A 17,867-nucleotide genomic window follows, 5' to 3' on the forward strand; every position below is an offset into this window, starting at 1 on the left:
GCCTAGAATAACTGAGTTTGTGCCTTTCTCAACATGTTTCACATGGTATTGGATTATGGGTTGTTCATGTGGTTGTTTAAGTGTGACTAGAGCTAATTTGATGTTTATTCTACTTCTATTATATTTTATGGATAAATATTATTGCTTTGAATACTAATTATGGCGCCACATATGGGCAGTTAAAGAGCCGCATGTGGCTCCAGAGCCACAAGTTGCAGACCTTTGGACAAGTCTAAAATTAGGTAAACTTGTTTTGGTGTTCTGTAGGGAGGTGGTGGACTCCATGGTGCAGCACTTCAAGGTTACCATCTTTGGGGATCGCCGGCCAGTCTACGATGGGAAGAGGAGCTTGTACACAGCCAACCCGCTGCCTGTGGCAACCGCAGGGGTAAGATGGATGCAGACTGACGCCCACACACACACACACACACACACAGTCAAACCTACTACCTGGCGCTCCTACAAGGGTAAGACCGAAAACACATACTCTCGTATCGCACACACACTTCTTGATCTGTTAACGCATGCATTCACACACACCTCTAACCCCTCTCCACCCCCCTCCCACAGGTGGATCTGGACGTCACTCTACCGGGCGAGGGGGGCAAGGACCGGCCCTTTAAGGTCTCAATCAAGTTTGTGTCCCTGGTGAGCTGGCACATGCTGCACGAGGTGCTAACCGGCCGCAGCATGCCTGAGCCCCTGGAGCTGGACAAGCCCATCAGCACCAACCCAGTACACGCTGTGGACGTGGTGCTGCGACACCTGCCCTCCATGAAGTGAGTTAGACATTCGCCGCCCTGGTGGTCATAATAGGGAATGTTGTTATAACTATGTGATTGGGTTCATTATTTGATAAACAGGATGCATGTCTTTCTGAATAGGTTAGCATTTATCCCTGGAAACCTCAGTAAACTGATTAAGAGTGAACGACACAACTCCGCTACATGTTCATTTTACGTTTGAGGCAGATTTATTAGGTATTTCATTTGCTGGCCAAGATACTGATTTAGTCCAAGATAATTTCCTAAAATGACAAATCAAGTATTGAATTTCAGTTAAGACTCACTTCTGCTTAGTGCCACATTGGTAATGAAAAATGTGAATGTATGCTCTTGCAAAACACGTGTGGTTGTTTTCATGGCAGTATCATGAAGATAATCCGGCAGGAAATCAAATGTGTAGTCATTCCTATGCGGTCATAGCTGACCTCACTCATAGCCTCCTCCTCTCAAAAACAATGTGTTGTCAGTGTGCCTACCAATACTGAATGAAAACCTTAATGAAAGTATTTTCCCGTCTTAAATAAAAACTGGCTTTTGTGTATCGACACCTGCCATAAGGCTGTGTTTGCTATAGCTTCAGGCTATTGCATTGACATTGGCAGAATGTGTCCAGGACTTTCTAGGAAACGCATACACTGTTATTAATGTGTCTTTGCCGCTCAGTGATAAGATGTCGATAAGGCCGTGTGGAGTTGCCACCCTCTCGTTTTATTGATGTTCAGTGTCAATTGAAAAATAAGGTTGTTGTTAGACTGTGTCACTGTGCAAAGAGCTATTGACCAAGATTCTAGTCCAGGTTGTGGAAACTAACTTTCCCATTCTCCTATCTGTCTGTCCCCCTTCTATCTATCTCTTTCCTTATATTTTGCTCTTCTCTTTCTCTTCCCCCTCCTTCCCCCTCACTATCTCTCTCTTTCTCCTCCCCCTCTCCCTCCCCTCTCCAGGTACACTCCGGTGGGTCGCTCTTTCTTCTCAGCCCCAGAGGGATATGACCATCCCCTGGGAGGGGGGAGAGAGGTGTGGTTTGGTTTCCACCAGTCTGTACGCCCCGCCATGTGGAAGATGATGCTCAATATTGACGGTGAGGACGGCGCACATCACCTTACCCCCAATCCTAACCTTAACCATTAGGGGGAAGAAACAATCTGGGGCCATATGTATCAGAGTAGGAGTTCTGATCTAGGATCTGGTCCCCCTGTCCATGTAATCTTATTCAATGTGATCTAAAGGGCTAAACTGATCCTAGATCAGCACTCCTACTCTGAGACGCTTTATGAATACAGGCCCTGAACCTGTATTCGTGTTTGGGGCAACTTCTACCTAATATGGGAGGACTCCATAGTGGGTGCTGTGCCGCATGCTGGCAAGGAGGGTTCTGGTTATAGGTGGGTGGGCTGGCCACAGGCTTTGTAGAAGGTGGATTGGGTGGGGGGGGGGGGTCTCTTGCTTTGTGGGTACTGCCTAAGCGGTTGCTGTGGAGACGGAGGTGCAAAGATCTGAGTGGCGCTGTGTGTTTGGGAGCGATTTTGGTGGGCTGCTTTTGTTTTGGGGAGTTCTTGACCGCTCTCTCTGTCTTAATGCCCCTCTCTCACTCCCTCCCTCCCTCCCTCTCTCTCAGGCAGGTTTCCCGCTCTCCCTCTCTCGCAAATCATTTGGCTTCCTCTAGCCCCTCCCCCATTCACCACCAAGGGCAGAAAAAGTCCAGCCGTCTGCAAATGATTCTCTCTTTTTCATTAGTCATTTTGTGCTCTAAGCAATGAGGAGAATAGGCCCTAAAAGAGCGCGAAAGCAAATAGGCGCCAATGATCTGTTTTATACCTCACCAGGGGACATTATTTATATATCTATATATACACTCACATATCCTAGCTGAAGATACAGCAACACTGAGGAAATGTACCAGTATATAAGCAACAAACAAGAATTAGCGCTATTTAAAACACTTTCAAGAGTAATATATCAGCACTATCACAAACAACAAGCATCAAAACAAACATTAAATTGCTTATGTCATTTCCTGTTTATGGAGATGAGAACCCTATTGTCTCGGGGAGAGTGACCTTCACCTGCGCTCCCCGTCATCCCTAATTGCATGCATGCTCCGATCATCACCGTCGCTGTCAGACGTGGCCCTGACGTCACTGTGAAGTCAGCCCAGTGTCAGTGCAGCATCTGTTTCCTCTCCTCTACTCATCTCTCCATTCAGGTGGAGAAAGCATTAGGGCCTTCATCTAGGCGCCAGCTTCCTCTAACGGCACATAAAGCCAGAGGGATGTTGGATGTTCCTCCTAGGTTTTAGTTCATGTTTGAGAGCCATGTTGGCGTTTCCCTTCCCTGAGGTACTTAGGTGGCGTCCCTGGCAATGAAACAGGCCTTGTGCTGCTGTGCTTGGTCGGGTTTGAGATGTAGGCCTAAATAGCTAAAAATGATGGGCTTATAATTGATGACAAATGGCTGCTTCTGGCGTGATGTATTTGGTTGACCAAGATCAATTCACATTTTGCATCTACAGTAAATAGCTAGCAAGATTACTCTCGGTTTTGGCAGGTAGTGCCAGTGATTGGGAATGCTGAGTGAGTGTGATCGAGTCTTGTGTTTGATGGCCCTGTCTGTCCTGCAGTGTCTGCCACGGCCTTCTACAAAGCCCAGCCAGTGATCCAGTTCATGTGTGAGGTCCTGGACATCCACAACATAGACGAGCAGCCCCGACCTCTCACAGACTCCCACCGGGTCAAGTTCACCAAAGAAATCAAAGGTAGGTACAGTGCATTTGGAAAGTATTCAGACCCCTTGACCTTTTCTACATTTTCTTACGTTCAGCCTTATTCTAAAATGGATTTAAAAAAATATATATCCTCATCAATCTACACACAATACCCCATAATGAGAAAGCGAAAACAGGTTTTTAGACATTTTTGCTAATGTATTAAAAATAAAAAACAGATACCTTATTTACATAAGTATTCAGACCCTTTGCTATGAGACTCGAAATTGAGCTCAGGTGCCTCCTGTTTCCATTGATCATCCTTGAGATGTTTCTACAACTTGATTGTAGTCCACCTGTGGTAAATCCAATTGATTGGACATGATTTGGAAAGGCACACACCTGTCTATATAAGGTCCCACAGTTGACAGTGCATGTCAGAACAAAAACCAAGCCATGAGGTCAAAGGAATTGTCCGTAGAGCTCCGAGACGACAGGATTGTGTCGAGGCACAGAGCAATCGGGGGAGAAGGGCCTTGGTTAGGTAGGTGACCAAGAACCCGATGGTCACTCTAACAGAGTTCCTCTTTGGGGATGGGAGAACTTTCCAGAAGGACAGCCATCTCAGCAGCACTCCACCAATCAGGCCTTTATGGTAGAGTGGCCAGACGGAAGCCACTCCTCAGTAAAAGGCACATGACCGCCGGCTTGGAGTTTGCCAAAAGGGACCTAAAGTCTCTCAGACCATGAGAAACAAGATTCTCTGGTCTGATGAAACCAAGATTGAACTCTTTGGCCTGAATGCTAAGCGTCACGTCTGGAGGAAACCTGGCACCATTTCTATGGTGAAGCATGGTGGTGGCAGCATGCTGTGGGCAAGTTTTTCAGCGGCAGTGACTGGGAGACTAGTCAGGATTGAGGGAAAGATGAACGGAGCAAAGTACAGAGAGATCCTTGATGAAAACCTCCTCCAGAGTGCTCAGGACCTCAGTCTGGGGCGAAGGTTCACCTTCCAACAGGACAACGACCCTAAGCACACAGCCAAGACAACGCTGGAGTGGCTTCAGGACAAGTCTCTGAATGTCCTTGAGTGGCCCAGGCAGAGCCCGGACTTTGTCATTATGGGGTATTGTGTGTAGATTGATGAGGAGAAAAAAACAAATGAATCCATTTTAGAATAAGGCTGTAACGTAACAAAATGTGGAAAAAGTCAAGGAGTCTGAATACTTTCCGAATGCACTGTATTTTGTGTGTGTGAAAGAGGATGTATACTAGGCTTTGGGTGTGCCTGTGTACACACGTTTGTGTCATTCCCATGTCCCTAATTTCCTAAAAGCTGTCTCTGTCCTGTCCAGGTCTGAAGGTGGAGGTGACACACTGTGGAACCATGCGGAGGAAATACCGCGTTTGCAACGTGACCCGCCGGCCCGCCAGCCATCAAACGTGAGTCAAGAGAGGCCCAGAGAGATGGTAGGATGGGGTGGGACTAGACGTGGGTGAGGTTGGGTGGAGTGGGACTAGGGAGAGAGTGGGGTGTGGTGGGACTAGGAGAGGCCAGAGAGAGACCAGGAGATGAGCCTGGGGTGTGGTGGTATGTTTGGGGTGGGATGGGATGGGAGAGGGGGGAGAGGAGCATGCACTTAGATGTAGTATGACCAATTCACCAGAACCACAAAATGTCTGAGTCAGAGCCTTGTCAGTTCAGTCAAGTGGTCAGTGGGTGTTAGTCATCGTTGGCCAAGATGCTAGTACATGCAGCTGTTAATCTGCTGCTACTTTCTTCTTTGTTTTCCAGTATTTACTGATGCTCAACATTTGAGAATTATTTGCTCAACATTTTGATAGCTTTGTGTGGCAGTTTCTGTATCTTCACTGTATTGATCTTAACTAGATATTGAAGACAACTCGAGCTGTTGATAACCTTGTCTTTGACGGTCATATAGTTTACATAGACCCAGACAAGCCCCTCTTGCACAGCCCCTTTCTATGTTAGTAAAGATGTTCTTAACCCTTGCCGTTCCATCTACCTGTTGTGGTCAGGTTCCCTCTGCAGTTGGAGAATGGTCAAACGGTGGAGCGCACGGTGGCCCAGTACTTCAGAGAGAAGTACAGCCTGCAGCTCAAATATCCCCACCTGCCCTGCCTCCAGGTGGGCCAGGAGCAGAAGCACACCTACCTGCCCCTGGAGGTGAGGAATATTCATTTCTTTGCCAGATTCACACTATAGGGCCGACCCAAACCGTACTGGGATATTGTCTTTTCACATTGTCCTTTTTAGCGTGGCTTCAGCAACTATGGTGGATTGACTCAGTTTGGCCATATAGTGTGATTCAGGCATTAGTGAATAAAATGCTTTCCAATATACTCAATGCTTTGGTTCTGTGTCCCTGCAGGTGTGTAACATAGTAGCAGGGCAGCGCTGCATCAAGAAACTGACAGATAATCAGACGTCCACTATGATCAAAGCCACGGCTCGCTCTGCACCTGACAGACAGGAGGAGATCAGCCGGCTGGTGAGTCAGTGGTGCCGCCTGGTGGCATGGAGGCTTATTTACTCTTATACACTGGGTGGGTCTAATCCTGGATGCTGATTGGTTAAAACCCCATTCCAGCCAGTGTCTATTCCACAAGTGAACACCGGCTATATCTATGATGTTGAAATGCCTATTTACTCTGTTGCGTCTGACTGCGCAATCCACTGTCTCATCAGCTCAGCCAGGCAATTTACGTACTAGATTTTCACAGTAAAAAACATCTAGACATTATCTCCCATTTCTTTTAGACTAGCAATTGGTTTTCAACAGCAGAGAATTGTAATAACCTTGCTGTCTGTCTCTCCGACATTTGCAACATTGTTTCATTATTGAAATTTGATCTCCAGTTGTCCTACGGTAATGCACGTGTCGGGAGTCGGGACGAGACAGACAGGCTGGCAACTTTTCTCAGCCAGTCGAAATCATGAATCAGCATCATTTTTATGGATATACAGTACCAGTCAAAAGTTTGGACAACTACTCATTCAAGGGTATTTCTTTATTTTTACTATTTTCTACATTGTAGAATAGTAGTGAAGACAACTATGAAATAACACATATGGAATCACGTAGTAACCAAAAAACTGTTAAACAAATCAAAATATATAGATTTTAGATTCTTCAAAGTATCCACCCTTTGCCTTGATGACAGCTTTGCACACTCTTGGCATTCTCTCAACCAGCTTCATGAGGAATGCTTTTCCAACAGTCTTAAAGGAGTTCCCACATATGCTGAGCACTTGTTGGCTGCTTTTCCTTCACTCTGCGGTCCATCTCATCCCAAACCATCTCAATTGGGTTGAGGTCAGGGGATTGTGGAGGCCAGGTCATCTGATGCAGCACTCCATCACTCTCCTTGGTCAAATAGCCCTTACACAGCCTGGAGGTGTGTTTTGGGTCATTGTCCTGTTGAAAAACAAATGATAGTCCCACTAAGCACAAACCAGATGGGATGGCGTATCGCTGCAGAATGCTGTGGTAGCCATGCGGGTTAAGTGTGCCTTGAATTCTAAATAAATCACAGACAGTGTTACCAGCAAAGCACCCGCACACCATCACACCTCCTTCTCCATGATTCATGGTGTGAACCACACATGCGGAGATAATCCGTTCACCTACTCTGCGTCTCACAAAGACACGGCGGTTGGAACCAAAAGTCCCACATTTGGACTCGTCAGACCAAAGGACAGATTTCCACCAGTCTAATGTCCATTGCTCGTGTTTCTTGGCCCAAGCAAGTCTCTTCTTCTTATCGGTGTCCTTTAGTAGTGGTTTCTTTGCAGCAATTCAACCATGAAGGCCTGATTCACACAGTCCCCTCTGAACAGTTAATGTTGATGTGTCTGTTACTTGAGCTCTGTGAAACATTTATTTGGGCTGCAATTTCTGAGGCTGGTAACTCTAATGAACTTATCCTCTGCAGCAGAGGTAACTCTGGGTCTTCCTTTCCTGTGGCGGTCCTCATGAAGCTGGTTGAGAGAATGCCTAGAGTGTGCAAAGCTGTCATCAAGGCAAAGGGTGGCTACTTTGAAAAATTTCAAATATATTTTGATTTGTTTAACACTTATTTGGATACTACATAATTCCATATGTGTTATTTCATAGTTTGTCTTCACTATTATTCTACAATGTAGAAAATAGTAAAAATAAAGAAACCCTTGAATGAGTAGGTGTGTCTAAACTTTTGACTGGTACTGTATGTACGAGGAAATGTCAATAGAAAAACACGAAATGCAGCTAGTTTGCTGTGTTCTGGCTACACTGTTTGACTTGACCGTGTTAGCCAAGTTGTCTGGCTGGCTAGCTAGCTAGCTAGCAAGCAAGGGATAAGAACGTTGCCAGCCATCATGGCAATGGAACATTTAGAACAAACGACTGGGTTGCGTCCATAGATTTAGAACAAAAATACTTAACGACTGGGTGGTTGGCAACCGATAGAACGACCGACCAGCTGGCTTGGGTAGCAACCCTAGATTTTTGTCGGGATTATATCTCGTGGAATGATGAAATAGTATGAATAAATTAATCAAAATAACGTTTTTTTAATGAAGATGTCAATCATTATTTGAATATATTGGTAACCCGTTGTATAAAAGTGATAATGCCCTCGAAAGCCGGTGTTTGGAGGATATATTGGTACGGTTTGCCGAAATGTCTCAGAGTAGGATTGCTGATCTAGGATCAGGTTCCCTGTCTTGTTCATTATGATCTAAAAGGCAAAACTCATCTTAGATCGGCACGCCTACTCTGAGACGCTTATTGAATACGGGCCCAGGTCAGTGTTGATTAAGGTCAGTGAAATGCCAGGTGGGAGATGGCATTGTTGCATCATGGTGGCTAGCTGTCACCAGCACACTGCTTGGCCCTGATGTTTTCTGGAGGATGAAGGCTAAGTAAGCATAAATCAGATGGCATCTCCTTCAGGCTCTGCTGCTGTTCTGCCTCTGTCACCGTATTAAACGGACTCCCCATCTCCCACCTGGGATTAAAACATACCTCTGGCTGATAGTGCACTGCCAGAGACAGGGACGCTGTTGCCTTTTCATTTAGATGCAGATAACCGTCAGCGAATAGGAACTGAATTAAAGTGTGGTCGGAATAACTGAGTGAAAGATGCAGAAGGATTGGACAAACCGAGGGGAAAGTTTGACAATGTTATAAAGATGTCAAAGGTTATTTCAGGACGTTGCATAATATATAATTCTGGGGGAAATGTGATCTAAAAACATCTACAAACTTGAGTTGTCTCAACATCAAAACATGGGTCGTATTCATTAGGGCATTCCGTACCAAATAAAAACGTTTTTATTTTTGGACAAAAGTTGAGTGTTTCTAATAGGAGTAGTTTGTTTTCTTCTGTTTTAGTGCATTATGAATATGACACTGCCTTCTGGATAGCAAGTTACCTCACCACCCTCAACACCTCTCTCTGTCTCTCTCTCTCTGTGTGACCCCTGCAGGTGCGCAGTGCCAACTACGAGGCGGACCCCTTTGTGCAGGAGTTCCAGTTCAAGGTGCGCGACGAGATGGCCCACGTGACGGGGCGCGTGCTGCCCGCTCCCATGCTGCAATACGGCGGCAGGGTGAGCACAGAGCACTTTATGGTACCCTTCTTTTAAATCACGCTCCATACTCTCTGTTTGTTTGACACGCTACCTACCCTCGCGATATGAGGGAACTAACCCCCTTGCTTTGGTTTGATTTGATCTGTTTGTCTTTCCTCTCTGTGAATCATCTTTACAAAGCGTCTAGGAGTAGGTGTGCTGATCTAGGATCAGGTCCCCCTCTTATTCATAATGATTTCTAAGACAAAATTGATCCTAGATCGGCACGCCTACTCTAAGACACTTTGTGAATACAGGCCTGTGTGTGTGGATTAACATAAACTAGTAGTCGTAGCTCAATGCGAACACGGCTACATCATTTTTCATTTCTGCTTTTTTTGAGAATGTGTATTACAGATAGCTATGACTCAATTTAGCTTGCTTTTGTGATGTTTATATGCAATTTTTTGGCTCACTCACATTGGTTTGCAATTTCACTTTATGAAAACAGTCAAATCAAATTGAACCCTTAAACCCGGACCCAGTTTTCCTTGCATTAAAACATAAGTGATCAGGACTGCCCAAGGAGACTCAAATAACATATACCACAAATCTGTTTTTCTGGACATTGGATGAAGTCAGCCTAAACATTTTGGTTTAATTTTGTTAAGACACTCCAGGACCAGACTTTTTTTCATCTTTCGTAAGTTACTAAACCATGTACGTAAACAGCAGTTTTTGGTGCATATTTCCAAATAAAATGTAATGTTGTAAAATTTTGATTTTAGCCATCAACAATTTTGTGAATGTTCAATTTTGTGAATGCAGATGCTTCTGAATCTGAGAAAAATGAGTTTGGGAAGAGTCTGACTTTCAGGAAATAAATGACCATTAAAGCGAAGTACAATAAATTTAGCTTACCAATCGTAAAACACCTATTTAGACCTAATCACGATCTCTTCAAATGAAGTTACTACATATAGTCCAGTTTGTAACATTCTATGTAATGGGCTTTTAAATTATGTATAATTAATTACATGACTAGATTTATGTCCATTTGAATGTGGTTAAAATTCAGGACATTTTGATGACAGTAGGATGATGATGATGATGATAAACAAAATACAAATGTTATTTACATAGTTTTGGACATTTTTGTTTACTTTTTGAAAGAACCAATATTAAAGACCAAAATATCTCAAAATTGATAAGTAGATGCAAAAATGTCATTTCAGTCTGTGGTGCCTTGCCTTTAAAGGGTTAATTTAAAGGTTAGGGGTAATACAATTTTGACACTTTCAGTGTTGAAATGCTCAAATATTCTTAGAACATTTTCAGTGGACCTTTTGAAGCTTTTTGAAAGAAAAAAAAAAAAATTTTTTAAACACAGCACCTGTTGTCTTTCAGTCTATACATGTTATGCCTACATGTGTAAATGTGTTTTGGTTTAAATTAGACTATGTATCCATAAAGTGTTGGTGTCTACACACCAGTATTTTATGTGTAATTTCTATATGTGTGCCTGCATGACTTTCTGAAGTGTCTGCTTGACTGTTGAATCTGTACAGCATGTCCTACTCCATTGGGTGGATGCGATAATGTGTGCACCTTTTTTCTATCCTCGTGGGGACCTGAAATCCCCAAATGTCTCCACAAGGATAGTAAGACAAGGAAAATTCTCCCTCGTGGGGACATTTCCCACATCCCCATTAGGACAAAGGCTATTTTAAACTTAGGGGTAGGGTTTAGGCTTACAATTAGGGTTAGGTGTTAGGGTTAAGGTTGGGGTTAGGGAAAATATGATTTTTAATGGAAATACATTTTAGGTCCCCACGAGGATAGAAAAACAAGGGTGTGAGTGTGTGACTGAGTGTGCGAGTGTGTGAAAGCACTGTGTGTGTATATGGGCACTGCGCAGCAGATCAACCGTACTACACTGTGGTTTCAGAACCGGACGGTGGCCACCCCAAGTCATGGCGTGTGGGACATGAGGGGCAAACAGTTCCACACGGGAGTGGAGATCAAGATGTGGGCCATCGCCTGCTTCGCCACACAGAGGCAGTGTCGCGAGGAGATCCTCAAGTAGGAACCAACCACTCATCTGTTTCACCCACTTACTATGTGTACAACTGGGTTATGTTCGTTAGGGCACACCGTGGCAAAACATTTTGCAACGAAAAATGAAAATGAGCGTTTCTTATTGGTCCAGGTAGTCCTGCACTGTTTCAGTACATTTTCTTCCATTTGGTGCCTAATAAACATAACCCCCCTCTTCATTAAGCAGCTTCTCACGTAGCTACAGGGATATGGAAAGGAATCTCTCCCTGCTATGGATGTGTTGTTGGAGATGGCCTCCCAGATAAGATAGTGATCCTTGTGTAATTAGTTTGTCCTCTACACCTCTGATACAACCTTCTTAGGATTTACACAGTGACTCTCAAGGATTACATTACTAAACCATTCCCTAACCAACCATATTATATTTGTTCTTTACATCCTTCCTTTTTCCCTCCTCCCCTCCCTCATTTCTCCATCACTCTCTTCCTCCCTCATTTCTCCATTCCTCTCTCTTCCTCCCTCATTTCTCCATCACTCTCTTCCTCCCTCATTTCTCCATTCATCTCTCTTCCTCCCTCATTTCTCCATTCCTCTCTCTTTCTCCCTCATTTCTCCATTCCTCTTTCCCTCCCTCATTTCTCCATCACTCTCTTCCTCCCTCATTTCTCTATTCCTCTCTCTTCCTCCATCCATTACCCCCCTCCTTCTATAGGGGTTTCACAGACCAGCTGCGTAAGATCTCCAAGGATGCTGGGATGCCCATCCAGGGCCAGCCGTGTTTCTGTAAATACGCCCAGGGAGCCGACAGTGTGGAGCCCATGTTCAGGCACCTGAAGAACACCTACTCTGGACTGCAGCTAATCATCGTCATCCTGCCTGGAAAGACCCCCGTCTACGGTAGAGAGCACCCATAGACATATTCACATGATGTTCATTGGAATCACCTTATCCATGCTGATTCACTGTCTGTCTAGAATTTTCTGTATCTATATAATACTTATGTTCTTTGAAACTCTTGTGTTGCTGAAGCAGCTTTGATAAGAGATGTGTACTGTTGTATGTTAACAGATGGTGTACATCTATGTCTGGTATCTATCAATGCCTTCACTTTAAAGCATAGGTGGTACTTTACTCTTTACCTGCCTAACCTGACTGACTGTTAATCGCACAGAGATTGATTGATGACTGCCTGTTATTGGTCCCGTGTAGCGGAGGTGAAGAGGGTGGGAGATACTCTCCTAGGAATGGCCACTCAGTGTGTCCAGGTGAAGAACGTGGTGAAGACGTCCCCCCAGACCCTCTCCAACCTCTGCCTCAAGATCAATGTCAAGCTGGGGGGCATCAACAATATCCTGGTGCCTCACCAACGGTACGTGGCCATTGTGGCTGGAGGATAGGACTGTGGAATGACCATACAAATATTACAATTTTCTTTAGGAAATGTACGTGCCTTTTCTAATTTAGTCATATTTATCTTCCATTAGAAGTGTTTACTTTGCAGGCTGACTAAATTGAATGCACAAATCCGCTTGAAGTATCCACAAAACACGTTTTGTAGCCACATAATCTGAAAGGGAGGCTACAGCTAATATTTTTTCCTAAAATGACTGTGTGCGATTCACAAATGGTTATTTTGATTCACATGATTCGATTCACCATGATTGAACCGAATCCCAACTACTGTAATCGCGTAGTTAATCGGTTGTTTTGTCAAAGAATCATTCATATGAATCAAATGAATTATTCAAATGTATTGTTTATTTTTTGAGAAATGTGAAGCGGGGCATCCGTTTAAACAGTAAATCAACTTTGTTAGGCTTTACTACAATAGTCAATATCTGTTTCAAATACTGTATGTATTGGTCCTGAGAATGTTTCATTTTTTTTGTACACAAATTACATCAATATCAATATCCCAGTTAAGCGTCCTCCAATTTGTTATGATCGAAATAAATGTACGTATTGTGTAATAAATCTTAAACCCTTAATCATATTAGAGACCCTTTGTTTGAACGCTGTCCTCACTGGTCCCTCTCTTCCTCCACCCAGACCCTCAGTATTCCAGCAGCCTATCATCTTCCTGGGGGCGGATGTTACACACCCCCCTGCTGGAGACGGGAAGAAGCCTTCCATCGCTGCAGTGAGTTCACTTAACTCCTATTGGCCTATACCAGGGGTCTCAATCTAATTTACCCCAAGGGCCAAATGTTTATTTTTATTTTTTATACTATTACAACCATGGGCCACATTTACTAAGACGACCACAGGCCGCATTAAATAGGCTCGCGGGCCGCATCTGGCCTGCGGACTACATGTTTGAGGCTTCAATGGCCTGGTCTATACTGTATCGCCACTGCATTCAAGTTCTTACTGTTTGTGCAGAGCTAGTCAGTTTGCACAGAGCTCGTGTTTGTGTGTATCTCACACTCTCCCTCTCCAGGTGGTAGGCAGTATGGATGCCCACCCCAGCAGGTACTGTGCCACAGTGAGGGTCCAGAGGCCCAGGCAGGAGGTGATCCAGGATCTGGCCTCTATGGTCCGAGAACTGCTGATCCAGTTCTACAAGTCGACCCGCTACAAGCCCACCAGGATCATCTTCTACAGGGACGGAGTGTCAGAGGGCCAGTTTAGACAGGTGAACAAAGACTGAGTGACTATCCTGGGGGAAAATGAGTCACTCTAGAACTTCAGAAACTAGAGGGTCAAAGGTTGCATGTCAAATGTTGTTTCCCTCTTTAATTAAACTGATTTAAGTTAGGACATATACCTATCTGTGTAAGTAAACCATTGATGCACTTCCATCAAGATCCACTAAGAGGACATTAGAATAACATGCATGGCTGTGACCAAAACATTAAGACACTTATTTACCTGTTACATTGTCAGATGGTGATAAAAGGGTGCAATGTCAAGGCCTATATAATCTGCCTCAACTGGTGTGAACTAGAAAAACTTGCCCAGAACCGAGATGGAGGACATTCAAAGTAATATCGTCAATAATGGATGTTTTAACCCATTTTATCCCTCTGCCCACCCCAGGTGCTGTACTACGAGCTGCTGGCCATCCGCGAGGCCTGCATTGGCCTAGAGAAGGAGTACCAGCCCGGCATCACCTACATCGTGGTCCAGAAACGCCACCACACCCGCCTCTTCTGTGCCGACCGCAATGAAAGGGTGAGTGGGCCCACTTTACCCCCGCCACCCTCCCAGCTACCTTAGGATGATACCCGTGCCTGATTCTCACTATAGGGCTGAATCCCACCCAAACTGTGCATGTAGATGCGTAACCAGGCCAGCTCACTACAGCTTGGCTCAACTCTGTTTGGCACAGCAGTGTGAAAAGCCCTTTATAGATTAGGGGGAGAACTGTGTGTTACAGAGTTGGTCTGTGTTCTTTATTACCCACTAGTTTATTAACCGCGCTAAATGGTTGTCCTAATTATCCAATTACAATGTTGTCAATGGGCCTGCTCTCCCTTACCCCTGGTAATTATATTCCATAATAGCATTAGGCCTGAAGTGAATTGGGGGACCTGGAGTGCCACTCAAGGACTGGGAGAGCAGGGCTTTTGGAGTTATCACCTTGTTTACAAGTAAAGTGCACTTTTACGGACAGGGAGAAATCTATTTAGTCATTATTCTGGTCATTTGTAGATGACATCATGCAGAGCTGTGTCGGACGCACAGAAAGAGTGGAGATAACTACACCTCCCTTCCTTCACTTTCTGCCGTCATTTAAATGAGTCCAAGGGAAAGTTCAATGAATGGACGTGTGTGAAGCTTGGTGTTGAAGTAGAACAGTACAGGACAGATGGAAGGACGTTTTTAACATGGCCAGTTATGAATAATAATAACCCCCTATCGACCTCTTCTCTTCTGTCAGGTTGGACGTAGTGGAAACATTCCTGCTGGCACCACGGTGGACACGGACATCACGCACCCCTACGAGTTTGACTTTTACCTCTGCAGTCACGCTGGAATACAGGTACAGCAGCATTCACCATCTGTTCATCTAGCCAGCTGCCTCACCACACGTTACTCTCAGGAAATGACTTTATGAAGTCTCAGGAAATACGCCTGCTTTTTATAGTTTAAACACACTTTATTCACACTGCTTTTGTTGTTTTTTTGGTAGGTAAACAGTTATTTACTGAAACTAAACTACCAAATACTCTTTGGTTTTGAAGATGAAGAAAATGAAAGACTACGTTTGCAAATAAATAGGCCTATAGCTCATTGTAAAACCCAGAGTTTTAGGTGAAAGCCATTTGTCTTTCTACATCGCTTTTTATACTACATCTCGATCAAATCCCCAAATTGAGCCGGTGTAGTAAATGTAATGTCTGCTGTCTGCTTTCCCCAGGGCACCAGTCGGCCCTCCCATTACCACGTCCTGTGGGACGACAACTGCTTCACGGCCGATGAGTTCCAGCTGCTCACCTACCAGCTCTGCCACACCTACGTGCGCTGTACCCGCTCCGTCTCCATCCCTGCGCCAGCCTACTATGCCCACCTGGTGGCCTTCCGTGCCCGCTACCATCTGGTGGACAAGGAACACGACAGGTGATTGGGAGGGGTGGGGGTTACTTTATCATTGCACAAAACAATCTGGTCTGGTTTAGTCTTTCTGCATGCTTCGCCTCTGTTGTGCTCAACTCTAGGTTTCATATTTCCTATCTATTTTTGGTGAAATGTACAGTACTGCAATACTGTTGTTTAGTTTTTTTTGTGTTCTACTGCCCTAAAGCAGCACTAGATATTATACTGCTCCCAAAGCAGCACTAGATATTATACTGCCCCCAAAGCAGCACTAAATATTATACTGCCCCCAAAGCAGCACTAGATATTATACTGCTCCCAAAGCAGCACTAGATATTATACTGCCCCCAAAGCAGCACTAGATATTATACTGCCCCCAAAGCAGCACTAGATATTATACTGCTCCCAAAGCAGCACTAGATATTATACTGCCCCCAAAGCAGCACTAGATATTATACTGCCCCCAAAGCAGCACTAGATATTATACTGCCCCCAAAGCAGCACTAGATATTATACTGCCCCCAAAGCAGCACTAGATATTATACTGCCCCCAAAGCAGCACTAGATATTATACTGCCCCCAAAGCAGCACTAGATATTATACTGCCCCCAAAGCAGCACTAGATATTATACTGCCCCCAAAGCAGCACTAGATATTATACTGCCCCCAAAGCAGCACTAGATATTATACTGCTCCCAAAGCAGCACTAGATATTATACTGCCCCCAAAGCAGCACTAGATATTATACTGCCCCCAAAGCAGCACTAGATATTATACTGCCCCCAAAGCAGCACTAGATATTATACTGCCCCCAAAGCAGCACTAGATATTATACTGCCCCCAAAGCAGCACTAGATATTATACTGCCCCCAAAGCAGCACTAGATATTATACTGCTCCCAAAGCAGCACTAGATATTATACTGCCCCCAAAGCAGCACTAGATATTATACTGCTCCCAAAGCAGCACTAGATATTATACTGACCCCAAAGCAGCACTAGATATTATACTGACCCCAAAGCAGCACTAGATATTATACTGACCCCAAAGCAGCACTAGATATTATACTGACCCCAAAGCAGCACTAGATATTATACTGCCCCCAAAGCAGCACTAGATATTATACTGCCCCCAAAGCAGCACTAGATATTATACTGCCCCCAAAGCAGCACTAGATATTATACTGCTCCCAAAGCAGCACTAGATATTATACTGCCCCCAGAAAGCTAGCTAGCTTTCTACATAAAAAATTTTGTAGCTTCAAAGAAGTGTATGAATGATAGTTGACCTGTCTTTCTGATCCATTCATGTCTGTCTCTGACCTGCTGAATGACTTCTCTTCTCCCAGCGCGGAGGGCAGCCATGTTTCTGGGCAGAGTAACGGTCGGGACCCCCAGGCTCTGGCCAAGGCGGTGCAGATTCACCACGACACGCTGAGGACCATGTACTTCGCCTGAGCACCACCCCACACCACCATCACTGCATTTAACACACACACACACACCTGCCTCACACACACACACCCCGCCTGCCAGTTAAGGAGGGTTGCAGCCCCCCACAACTAGTCAATCCGGACCTGACACTGTGTAGAGGGAAGAGGAGGGGGGTGGGGGAAGCCCCCCGCAATGGACTGAGGATGCAGACAGATGCTGCTTTAAAACAAGAGAGGAAGAACTCGGCACTATTATGCAATATTAAACCAGCCAACTGCTTTTCCTGGGCACCCCGACTCCGCCCCCACCCTCCTCCAGTCCCTCCCTCCTTTTCTTTGGTCATGAAGGAGATCTGTTGTTTTGATTCCGGATGTGTATGGTCGACGTTGCAGAAATCGTTCCCCTTTTGTCATCATGCCTTTTTACCTCAACTCAGTTTTTAACGGCAGCACTTTCTGCCCTTTTTCGTTTGTTAGTTCTGTTTTGACTTTTTTCTTTTTCAAAAGTTGAGGAGAGGAAGAAGAACATAGTTAGGAGTGTGAAGGGTGGATTTCTATCGGTGCAGACCTATCACGGCGCACCAGCTTGCCACGGTTACTTTCCTCTCCTTTCTCCTCCATCTTTTTTTAGCCAACGGTGACTTATCAAAAGTGTGAGCGTGTCAATGTACACTGTGTACTAGGAGACAAACACAAGCGCTTATTGTGAGCACAGTGCCACCTGGAGTTTGAATGGTGTAAATGCTCTCTTCAAAAGTCCCAACCTGTCTGG

At 44.8% G+C, this 17,867-nt stretch overlaps 1 protein-coding gene across 2 annotated transcripts in view; it reads left to right on the forward strand.

The window, feature by feature from the left end:
* The window catches only part of LOC121558155 (protein argonaute-3), a 31,155-nt gene extending 13,584 nt beyond the window's left edge, over positions 1-17,571 (forward strand). The window contains exons 3-19 of one of the 2 annotated variants that reach the window (XM_045217409.1): positions 268-388; positions 571-779; positions 1,730-1,866; positions 3,406-3,540; positions 4,845-4,932; positions 5,530-5,677; positions 5,883-6,002; positions 8,984-9,106; positions 11,016-11,149; positions 11,838-12,022; positions 12,335-12,494; positions 13,175-13,265; positions 13,566-13,760; positions 14,165-14,299; positions 15,009-15,110; positions 15,489-15,688; positions 17,012-17,571. In XM_045217409.1, coding sequence (XP_045073344.1) covers positions 268-388; positions 571-779; positions 1,730-1,866; positions 3,406-3,540; positions 4,845-4,932; positions 5,530-5,677; positions 5,883-6,002; positions 8,984-9,106; positions 11,016-11,149; positions 11,838-12,022; positions 12,335-12,494; positions 13,175-13,265; positions 13,566-13,760; positions 14,165-14,299; positions 15,009-15,110; positions 15,489-15,688; positions 17,012-17,120 — 2,392 coding nt within the window. In that variant the 3' untranslated portion in view covers positions 17,121-17,571. Of the gene's footprint in view, positions 1-267; positions 389-570; positions 780-1,729; positions 1,867-3,405; positions 3,541-4,844; positions 4,933-5,529; positions 5,678-5,882; positions 6,003-8,983; positions 9,128-11,015; positions 11,150-11,837; positions 12,023-12,334; positions 12,495-13,174; positions 13,266-13,565; positions 13,761-14,164; positions 14,300-15,008; positions 15,111-15,488; positions 15,689-17,011 lie in introns of both variants that reach the window. The other variant, XM_045217408.1, reaches the window with a different exon arrangement.
* Positions 17,572-17,867: the final 296 nt, after the last annotated feature.

Source organism: Coregonus clupeaformis, unplaced genomic scaffold, assembly GCF_020615455.1.
Source record: "Coregonus clupeaformis isolate EN_2021a unplaced genomic scaffold, ASM2061545v1 scaf1051, whole genome shotgun sequence".
Taxonomy (NCBI): domain Eukaryota; kingdom Metazoa; phylum Chordata; class Actinopteri; order Salmoniformes; family Salmonidae; genus Coregonus; species Coregonus clupeaformis.